General features: G+C 61.3%; 2 protein-coding genes across 17 annotated transcripts in view; both read left to right on the top strand.

The window, feature by feature from the left end:
- The window catches only part of ANK1 (ankyrin 1), a 207,559-nt gene extending 206,330 nt beyond the window's left edge, over nt 1-1,229 (top strand). For all 16 annotated transcript variants that reach the window (XM_014736526.3, XM_070253376.1, XM_014736530.3 and 13 more), the window contains one exon: nt 219-1,229. In XM_014736526.3, the coding sequence (XP_014592012.2) occupies nt 219-245 (27 nt within the window). In that variant the 3' untranslated portion in view covers nt 246-1,229. The remainder of the gene's footprint in view (nt 1-218) is intronic.
- A 3,913-nt stretch (nt 1,230-5,142) lies between these two features.
- NKX6-3 (NK6 homeobox 3) lies at nt 5,143-8,879 on the top strand. The gene is made up of 3 exons (XM_023630677.2): nt 5,143-5,524; nt 7,322-7,491; nt 8,573-8,879. Exons 1-3 carry the CDS (start codon nt 5,143-5,145, stop codon nt 8,804-8,806), a joined length of 786 nt encoding a protein of 261 aa, XP_023486445.2. The 3' UTR covers nt 8,807-8,879.
- The last annotated feature ends 1,542 nt before the right edge of the window (nt 8,880-10,421 follow it).

Raw genomic sequence — 10,421 nt, forward strand, 5'->3', positions numbered from 1 at the left:
GCAGCCTCGGAGCGGGGAGCTGGGGGAGGGTGGCTGGGGTTCCGGGAAGCACAGGGCTCCAAGCTCAAGCGCCTCTCAGCTCCGCACCTTGCTTGGGGAGGCTGCTCTTTCTGAAGCAGACCCTGCTGGGCAGCAGCACAAAACTCCGCATTTGGGGTTTTTGCTGGAAGTTGCACCTTTAATTTCTAAGTAACTCCTTCTCTCTTTGTGTCCCTCAGGATCACACCTCGACACCCAACCCTTGAACTCCACCCGCTCTGCCATGCACACAGGAGAGCTGGACCGAGGGCTACAGAAGCGGCACACACGCTCCTCTAGAAACGCATGGTCTCTGTAAGGGACTTCCTTTAGTCTCCTATTCGCATGAACTCAGACTGACTGTAGACGCATGACCTGCAGTCCTCAATCCTGCCTCTAGCGACAACGGACCTCTGTCGGGAAACAGGACAAAAGCAGCAAGAAGCAGGGAGAGAGAGAGGCATGGAGAGCAAGCTCAAGGCAGTGAACAAGGGCTCTTTGGTGGCTGGGGAGGATATATTTTTTTAAATCGTTTTAATTTTGACTTGTTACAGGGTACTTTTTTTCAATCTCATCTGTGAGAAATCCATGTGGGCTTCCTGGAAAGAAAAAAAAGTGAAAACTAGGCACGAAATCAGTTCAGCACCTTAATGCCATGTCCTCATCTGCCCGCCTCCCCATCCTCACACACCTCCATTCCATTGCGACAGTCCCTCCCTTCCGCAGGGGACCGCTCCTCCCACAAGCGCTACGTGACATTCAGGACACACACAGGCACCTCTCCCCTCTTCTCAGTATACACACAGATTTTACTGTGATGTCCGAAGCTGTATAGACTCTCCTGTGGATAAACTGGAATTTTTTTATGTTGTCTCTCTCTCTCTCTGCCAGTTTCAGTATTAATCATCTTCCAATGGAAAATCATTAGCTTTAGAGTGCATCGGGGTTCCTTGTGTTAGGGACTTGAGAATCTGAGGCGAGGACCCCCAGGCTTAGCTGTAGGGCTCAAGGGGAGCCAGTGCCCCATCTGAAAGGGTCTTCTCTCTCAGTTGGGGGAGGGCCGGTGGCTGTCCCAGGATTGCACCAGCATGTTCAGTAGAGAAGAGATTTTCTATATCTTCAAGCACTTATATCATAGTCTGTGTTCAAAGTGTAAACTGTACAGTAATCAGCCTTGTGTATATGAAAACAATAAATACTATGCAAACCAATAGAAGCACTTTAGCGGTATGTACAAGCACTAGTAGCTCAGCTCCTGAGGGCTTCTCCAGGCTGCGCGAGAAGGCGCTTCAGCCTGTCTTTCAGTGAGAGAGCAAGGAAGGGAGTAGGGCTAGTGAAGGTATCTGCTGGTTCTTGGAAGTCAGCCACCACCCTCCAGGCCTCCCAGAGCGAACTTGGTGCTCTAAGTCCAGGCAGCCCGCAGGGTGGGGGCCTAGGCTGGACAGCCTCGGTGCCCCTATTCTGACCAAGCCCCCTGCCCCACTTGGAGAGGCGGGCACGGGGCCCACTGCTGACCACATGCTGGGGGAGAAGAGCTGGAGGAGGAGAGAGCAGCTGACCACCAGGAGGCCCCAGCCAGGAAGGAGACAGTCCTGGGCCAGGCTCCAGGCAGGGCAGGAAGGACACAGACAGCTGGCTATTCCTCGCCTTGGTGCCATCAGGGAAGAGCCTTAAAGTTCCAGTAGAGCCTCCGGCCCGGGGAGGCCCGAATCAGCACAATCCGCCCGGCCCGGGCGCCCTCTGGGGCCAGGACAGAGACTGGCAGGCTCTTCTCGCTCCCAGAGCCACTGTTCCCGGGGTCCAGTCACCTTCCTCCCTGCCCTCTTCAGAGGGTCCTCAGAACACAGTCACACTTCGGAGTAGCACAGAAGCCCCCCTCACGTCAGCCCCCTGGCCCTGGGCCTGTCACCAGCGCACAGGCCCCAGGAGCAGCCAGCCGGGCGCAGCCCTCCCCGCCGGCCGGCCTTCGGGAAGCTCCGGGCGGTGTCGCTTTTGCTTGCAGAGGTGCGGGCAGGGGAGCGGGAGTCCCGCGCCGAGCCTTCTGGAAGCCCAAGGGCCGGGTTGGAGGAAGCGCAGCCCGGGCGCAGGAGCGCGGCGCCCCCGGAGGTGGGAGCAGCGGCCGGCCCGTCCGACGGCTCCGGCCACAGCCCAGGAACACGGGCCGGGCTCGCCCGCGCCTCGGTCCTGCCTGCCCGCCCCGCCGCCCCGCCGCCCCGCTTTAGCACCGCGCTCCGTGTGGCATGGCTGCTTGCCCGGCGGGCCGGCCGCGGCGCATGGCTGCGCTCCAGCTGCTGTAGGAGCCGTTAGTACCGGAGGAGCCGGGGTCTCCACACGATGCCTAGAGAATGCTGCGGTCTGCACATTAGACGCTTTTTAGAGGTTTTGGAATTACCTTGATTTTTTTAATTGTTATGAAAATGAATCTTTTCTTGAGTCTCTCCCACATGCTCTGTTCTGGGAAGAGAACCCCCCCCCCCACTCTGATGTATAGACCATCCTCCCTACACCAGCTGAACAAATGTCGAAATTAATAAAGAAATTGACTCATGGCACACGGCTCCGTCGCTCCTTCCTGGCTCGTCCCTGGGGAGTTTGAGTGAAGCCTGGGTTGAGGCCTGAAGGAGTCTGAGGGTGAGGGGTCAGTAAGGGGGTGGCTGGCCCGCACCCCAGAGAGGTGCCCACCTCCTGGAAACCTGGACAGCCCACTCTGGGAGAAGCCCCTCCACCCCGGGGATGGAAGAGCAGATTCCGTCCCACCTAAGGACTCTCAGGAGATGGGGGCCAGTCCAAGGTGGGTGGAGGGGGCACCATAAGCCACCAGGTCCATGGCTGAGCCCACCGCTGGTGTACACTTCTGCTCCCTGCCAAGGCCTCTGGCCTCCGCACGCGATGCCATTTAAAGTTCAAGAACTTGGGGGAATTCACCCTGTTCCTAACTAGCTCCTAACACTTCATGCAGGCTGGTCACCAGGCTGGCCTGGTTCCTCATCTGTCAAATGACGGAATGGAGTAAGCAATTGATAAAGTCTCTTCAGTTTGTCATGCTGGGGTTCCCAAGTACAATGCCTTTGTCAAGCTGGGCATTAAATGAGTCCAATCATTGCTGCAGCCTTTCTTCCCCGTAAGTTCCCATCCCTAGGGGGTGACCAAGTCACAGGGTCCTGGGAGCACTCCCAGCCCTCACTCGGAATCTGAAGCCTCTCTCAGCATCAGCCACCCAGGCGCAGGGCCAGCCCCAGCTCTGCAGCTGCATCTCCCAGACGGGCGCAAAGCACAGGTTCAGAACCACACTTGCGGGGTGGCGTTGGGCCCCACCCTGGGAATCGGAATTAAGTTTCCCATATGCCTGTGACAGGCGGCGTGGTAGTGCCACCGCCTCAGACGGATAAGAATGTCTTTTTCTTGTTTTTAATCCAAGTTCTAGAAAAACAATCTCCACGGCCTTTGTGAGGTCTTTCTTGCCTTAACCTACATCATTTATGCTACAGAGAGCATGGCTCAGAGAGACCAACTCCACCATAAACAGACAGCAGCCACGAGGGGAACTGGGCTCCGTGTGAGAGGGGAGCCCTCCTTGAGGCCTGGGCCCTCAGCCTCCCCCTGGAAACCAAGGAGAAGGCTAGCCAAGGGTACCTCTTGTCTCCCACCTGCCAAAGCCTGACCACGAGGTGGTGGAGAGCCAAGGAGCCCACAGCCTGGTCAGGAAAGGCCTTGGGGCTGCCGGGCAGAGGACGGACAGCAGTCCATCTGTCTGGCAGTCACTATTTTTCCCGTCATTTTGCATGTTCAGACCAGTGGCATGCTGGTTTCCACTTAAAAAAACAAAAACTGCAAGAAAGAATGCTGCCCCAGACAGAATAACCCGTTATTTACCATGTTTTTCCTGCTGGTAAAATGGGAGATAGCCCCCAGCAGAGCCGGTCTGTTGTAGAAAGTCCTTAGAAAGGAAAGGCATATGGGTGCTCTGTGATTCAATCTAGTCCCATCCATCCAATATTTACTGAGCGCCAACCAAGTGCCCAGCACAGGGACCCACCGCTGAATCAACAGCGTCTCAGCCATCAGAGATTTCGAGCCCAGTGCCAAGCCAGAGAGAACACGGCAATTGCTCCAGCAGAGACACAAATGATCCCTCAGAGCAGGAGGGAGGCAGGACAGAGGGATCAGGCAGAGCACACACCCAGCCTCCCAGAGCTGCCGCACTCCCACCCCTGCCCAATCCACCTGCCAGGCTCCCACCCCAGGCTCCCAGGCACAGGGATGTGCATCCTCCCCTCAAAGCCCAGCCTCGCCACTTACCTGCCCCAGCATGGAGAGGCAAGGGAAGCATCCGTGCAGACTGCACAGTCCCCCAGAGGCTTAGGCATCTGCCCAGAAGGGCGCCCAAGCACCCTAGGACAGCAACCCTGAGCCTGGCCTCTTCACCCTCAGAGGAGCAGCTTCAGGAACTGCGGCTTCCAGCTGCCTCAGGAGCCTCCAGGGGCCCCCAGGTACCCATCTTTTCCTAGATGCTGGACCTGGGGGAGCAGCAGCATTCCCCCTTTGAGAATGAACAGAGCTTCCAGAGCTCGCTCGCTCTCTCTCTCATGCGTAAACACACACACGCACACACACACCCCCTGGCTGATTTCACAGTCAATCTTTCAAAGTGCAATTTGTCTAGGAGAAGCCAATGTGCGGCCCGTGTGGATTTCGACCAATGGCGACGTGGCTCTCACAGCTCAGCCAGTCTCAGGTCTGTATTCTAATGGGCCATATCTTTATCAGGGAAATGTTGCTTCTCTGAACTTCAAACTTCTCATGGAGGGTCCCAGACTCAGAGGCAGAGGAGGGGTCTGAGTTGAGGCGTGGGGAGCCGCCTTCCCCAGGCCAGGCAGGCAGAGAAGGAAGGGGCGCTGGTGAGGTCTCTCACTGCCTGGAGCACCTGACTTCCTAGCAGCTGACGTGGGTGCTGGCCCTGGGCTAGGGCTGGGCTGGACGCCTTAGGTGGGAGGGCAGTCCTGGGCTCAGGGCCGCTTTTAACCCTCCGAACCTGCCATGGGATTCTGGGCCAGAGCGTGGGGTCTCGGGCTGTAGGGGTCTGCCTGTGGGCTTCCTGCCTCCCCTCACCTGGTCCTGGGGATCATGGAGTCCAACCTCCAGGGGACGTTTCTGCTGAACAACACGCCACTGGCTCAGTTCTCGGAGATGAAGGCGCCTGTGTGCCAGTACTCCATGCAGAACTCCTTCTACAAGCTCAGCTCTCCGGGGCTGGGCCCCCAGCTGGCTGCCGGGACCCCACACGGGATCACAGACATCCTGAGCAGGCCTGTGGCCACACCGAACAGCAGCCTTCTCTCCAGCTACCCCCATGTGGCCGGCTTTGGTGGACTCGGCTCCCAGGGCGTCTACTATGGCCCCCAGGTGGGGAATTTCTCCAAGGCTGGGAGCGAGTACCCGCCCCGGACCCGGAACTGCTGGGCGGACTCGGGCCAGGACTGGCGCAGCGGGCGGCAGTGCAGCCACAGTGAGTACAGGGCCGACTTCACCCTGCCCAGCACTGCCCAGATCGGATCAGGGAGGAGGCACGGGAAGGGAGCACTCACAGGGCAGTCACACCTGCCACCCACCTCTCCTCAGGTGCCATCAGACGGCCCAGCTCAGACACCCTGGGCCATCTCTCAGCTAGTGCAGGACTGAATTCTCCCCAGCCTCGTTTCTACCCTGGCTTTGCCTGGACAGGCGTCTTGACCCCTACCTCCTCCCCTTATCAGCCACCACCTCAGTTGCCCTCCTAGGGAACCTGGGAGTCTCCAGGTCTGGGGAAGACCCCTAGCCCCCACCCACAGTACGGCAGCTCACCTTACTTCTCCCACCCAGTGCCCATGTCACAACTTCTTCATCCAAAGCAAGCAACTGCTGTCCCCTAAGAGATGTTGCCACCACATCACCTTCCCTGAGAGCCCACGAATGCCCTGGCACCATTCAGGTACACAGAATGCCCCCTGACCCCATTGCAGTCCCCCCTGCCATCAAGGGGGCCCATTTCCCATTCTCCTCCTCAGAGTTTATGTCAACAGTAGGAGTGACAACTGCCCAGTCTCCAGGAGCAGTGCTGAGCCAGGTCGGACTTGGCCCTAGCTGGGGGGCTCTCCTCACCCCACCCATCCCCAAACTTGTTTTCAGACAACTGGTCCAGGGTCCCCATGATGCCAGTCAACAACTTGAGGAGGTGGCAGGACATGCACAGGCAGGTGAGGCTTGCCTGGGAGGCAGGGAGAGTGACAGTGGCTGCAGGAGCCATCAGTGTGCCACAGAGGCCCTCGGATCTCGGGGGCAAAGCAGCGGAGGGGGCCTCCACTGCTGTCTGACCTCAGGGCTCCCCCACTGCAGGGGGGGCTTGGGGCCAGCCAAGGACACCCTGAAGCACACTGACCCCCATCCACTGCACTGCTCCGGCCGGCCACACTGCCTGAAAGCCTGCCCTCTCCACCTGAACACGGCGAGCTCCAGGAGGTGAAGACCTCAGCTCTTGGAACCCAGTTTACTACCTGGTTTTGGGGGTGCTTTAAGCCTCCAGCTGTCTCTCTCTCTCACCTCTATCTTCCCCCCAGCCCACACACCCTCTCACACCCTGACGCTTCGACCCCCAGTGCACATACACACACAGGAAAATATCTCAGAAAATCAGTGGCTGAATTGACACAAAGGGAGAGAGGACTGAAGGGGAGGGACCAGGCTGCCCTGGCCAGCAGGGGTTGGGGGCTGGGCCTCTGTGGCCAGACTCTCCAGCATGTTGAAGCCCCATGACTCCCAGGCCTGGTGACAGGAGAGAGCAGTAACTTGGGGCTAAAGGCTCTGGTTTTCCGGGAGAATCTGGAAAATGGGATCCTAAGAGCAAGGAAGTAGGCAGGGGTGGAATTCCCGGGCCCCTGGCCCCGACTGTTGGTGGAAGGGGTCTAATCCGGTTTTTGGTGTCCCTGAGGAGACTCCCATCAGCCCCTTGGGGGAAGGCAGCATCACTGAGGCTTGAGAACATTACAGAGCAGCAGGAGCCCAGGGTGGGGTCCCTCTGCCCCCGCACAGCTATAACCTGGGGCAGGTAGGTGCTCCCTCGAGGGTGCCACCCGCCCTCCCCCCTGAGACATGGCAGCGGTGGCAGTCGCTATTATCAGAATGTCAGAAGTGCTGCTCAGGCGGCAGGTGGCACGACGGCCCCTTGTCCTCGGCGGCTTCTCCGTAGGAGGGAGCTGCCCTGCGGGAGAGGCAGGCAGGGCTGGCAGCCCGCCCATCCCGTTAACGCACACTTCCTTCCTCCCGCCAGCCCCGGACCCCCTGAGCGACAGCATCCACAAGAAAAAGCACACCCGGCCCACCTTCACGGGCCACCAGATCTTCGCCCTGGAGAAGACCTTTGAGCAGACCAAGTACTTGGCTGGCCCGGAGAGGGCGCGGCTGGCATACTCGCTGGGCATGACCGAGTCGCAGGTCAAGGTGAGTCTGTGTGGGAGCCGGGGTGTGCCTGGCAGGGAGCCGCCTGCCGGGACCGGAGGCCGCCGCGTGGCACAGAGGCAGCCTCGGCGCCGGCCCCGCCGCGCTCGCTCGCGCTGGGAGGCCAGCCTGGTGCTCGGCACGGCCTGCCGCCACCCCGAGCGCCGGGGACCACTGCCGTGAGCCAAAGCTGGCTGTCCGCTCCGAGCCGCGTCCCGAGGGCTTCCGAGCAGCAGCTCGAGGGGGCTCGGTACCATCCACAGACGGCGGTCTTTCCCTCTCCCCTCCTCCGCACCGCCTCGGCCAGAAATTTCCGGAGCTGATGGGAGCCGGGGCCAGATTAGACGTGGACCCATGCGTGTCCCTCAGCCAGCCAAGCGAGCTGGCCCGGTTTACCAACCCCAGAAGGAAGACCAGCCTTCCCCACCCACGCCCACCTGCGAGGCGGGAGGCCGCGCGCCGACGCCGGGCCGGGGGAGGAGGGGGGGGCGCTCGCTCTCGGGCTGCGGCCGCGGCCCCGGCGGCGTCGGTGCGGATCTCTCCCCAGGGGCCCGGGCCCAGCCGCCGGCCTCGCAGCCTCCCCGAGCCTGACGCTGCCTCAGCGGCGAGCGGGCCGCCGGGTCTCGGAGGAGGGCGCCGCGCGGCCTGTCCCCTGCGGGCTCGTCGGCGTCTCGAGCGGGAGCACAGCGCGCTCGTGTAATTAGGGGGGTTACTCATGAACCTCGGCAAGGGTCTGCGGAGCCACACGGCGACTCGAGCACCTACGGCCACGCCCGGACTAAGCGCCCCCGCCCCGGGGCCCCTCGAGCCTGTTCCGCCGAGCGCCCGACGGCGGAGGAGAAGGAAGAGTCGCCACACGGAGGCTCACAGCTGCGCCCAAGGGCTGCTGCGCTCACCACGTGTATTTTTATTTTATTGCCCCCTCAAAAAGAGGAATGTGAATATGACAGCCGACTCTATTATTGAGCCATTTACTTTACTCCACCTAAGGACTGCGTGGACTTGCCACCGAGGGGAGTCACCTCCCAGAAAGGGGCCCTGCGTGTGCTGTGAGTGTATGACCCTCAGCGTCCTTCTCATCCAGGTGTGGTTCCAGAACCGAAGGACCAAGTGGCGGAAGAAGAGCGCCCTGGAGCCCTCGTCCTCCACGCCTCGGGCCGCGGGCGGAGCGGGCGGGGACCGCGTGGCCTCGGAGAACGAGGACGACGAGTACAACAAGCCGCTGGACCCCGACTCGGACGACGAGAAGATTCGCCTGCTGCTCCGCAAGCACCGCGCCGCCTTCTCAGTGCTCAGCCTGGGCGCACACGGCGTCTGACACGGCCCGCCCCCGACGGGCCCCGGCCCGGCCCGGCCCCGCCCCGCCCCGCCCCGCCCCCGACAGGCCCCGGCCCCGCCCCGCCCCCGACCAGCCCCGATAGGCCCGGCCACCCCCCCCCCCCCCCGCCCCCCGACAGGCCCCGCCCCGCCCCCGACCGGCCCAGCCCCCGGCCCAGCCCCCGCCCCCGCCCCCGCCCGGCCCCGCCCCACCCCCGCCCCCCGACCAGCCCCGATAGGCCCGGCCCCGCCCTGCCCCCGACTGGCCCAGCCCCCGCCCGTCAGCCGCAAGTCAGCCAGGCCCTAGCTGCAGCCCGCGCCCCTTCCCCACACTGCTAGGGTGACAGGGGGCAGAGCGCTAACATAGGGTGCTGTGGAGCTGGAGGAAGAGAAGGAGGGAGGAGGGAGGGCGAGGGGGAGAAGAAGGAGAAGGAGGTGGCGGAGGCGGTAGGGGAAGATGCTGAGGGAGGAGGCAGCAAAGAGACGTGCAAACGTCCTGAGACCTGGCACCCTCTCTGCCATCGCGCACCTCTGCGGGCCCAGGCCTTGCCTTGCCAACTCTGCAGATTCAGAGGTGCACAGGGAGATGAAAATGACCAGGCTCTGCAGCCAGGAAACTGACCGTGGGGTCCCAGACGTGTCCCTGTGAGCCAGCTGTGGGGGCTTTCCCCAGGGAGGCAGTTGACCAGGGCAAGGGTCTCCCTTCTGCTCTAGGAGTTGGACATGAGGATACTGGGCCCAGGTCGGCTACGGGCTGACTGCGGAAGAAAAGTTGGCATGTCCAGGTACCCTCCTCAGACTTTGAGGAGCCAGATTCAAATACATAACCCAGGCTGGAGGAAATCCAGGAGGGAAAGTGGTTCCTAGCGAAGAAGAAACACCTAAAGTCAAGGATCATGCCCTTGGAGGGAGAAATCCTCCTGGCCTCCTTTCTCCACTTTGCCCTCAGGAGGTATCCCCCTCACCCCCCACAGGAAGAGATAAGCAGCCCCTACTGGCTGGGAAAGAGGGTTATAGGAGAGGCAGAGAAAAGATGAGGGAATCCTAGCGGCCGATGCTGCCCTCCGAGAGAGCTGCTCACCTGGGCTTGCCTTGGTGCTGATGCAAGGGCAGGACCACCTGGAGAGAGGGGAGGGATGGAGGGCTGGAAGGGACCTCAGAAACCCCTACTTCTCCAACTGGGGTACCCACGAAGGAAGGGAGAGGCCCCTGCAGGGAGGGGCTGCACGAAGGGCTTGTGTGGAACCCCCAGCCCTTGCTTTCCTTGGACTGCCCTGTGGCTGGCGCTGGAGCTGTGCTACGGAGGGCTCTACGAGCAGGTGGGAGGGGCTGGGAGAGGCGGGTGGGGGCTGGCCAGAGGAATGCAGCCCAAAAGGGACCCCGCATTTGCCCATCTCCACTGGCTTTTAAGAAATAAAAGTCCCAGAAACCTCCCCATAGCTCATGTGCTTCTGTGAAACTGGCTGTGGAGTCCTGGACGTGCCAGCTGTGAGGGGCCCTCTTGGAGGGCAGGAATCTCTGCTCCCAGCAGGGAATCAGTGCTCTGGGCCTTGGGAAACCTCGTCTGACACTGATCAATTTGATGTCTGGCCTTGGGAGGGGGGGGTGGGGGTTGG

Source organism: Equus caballus, chromosome 27, assembly GCF_041296265.1.
Source record: "Equus caballus isolate H_3958 breed thoroughbred chromosome 27, TB-T2T, whole genome shotgun sequence".
Taxonomy (NCBI): Eukaryota; Metazoa; Chordata; class Mammalia; order Perissodactyla; family Equidae; genus Equus; species Equus caballus.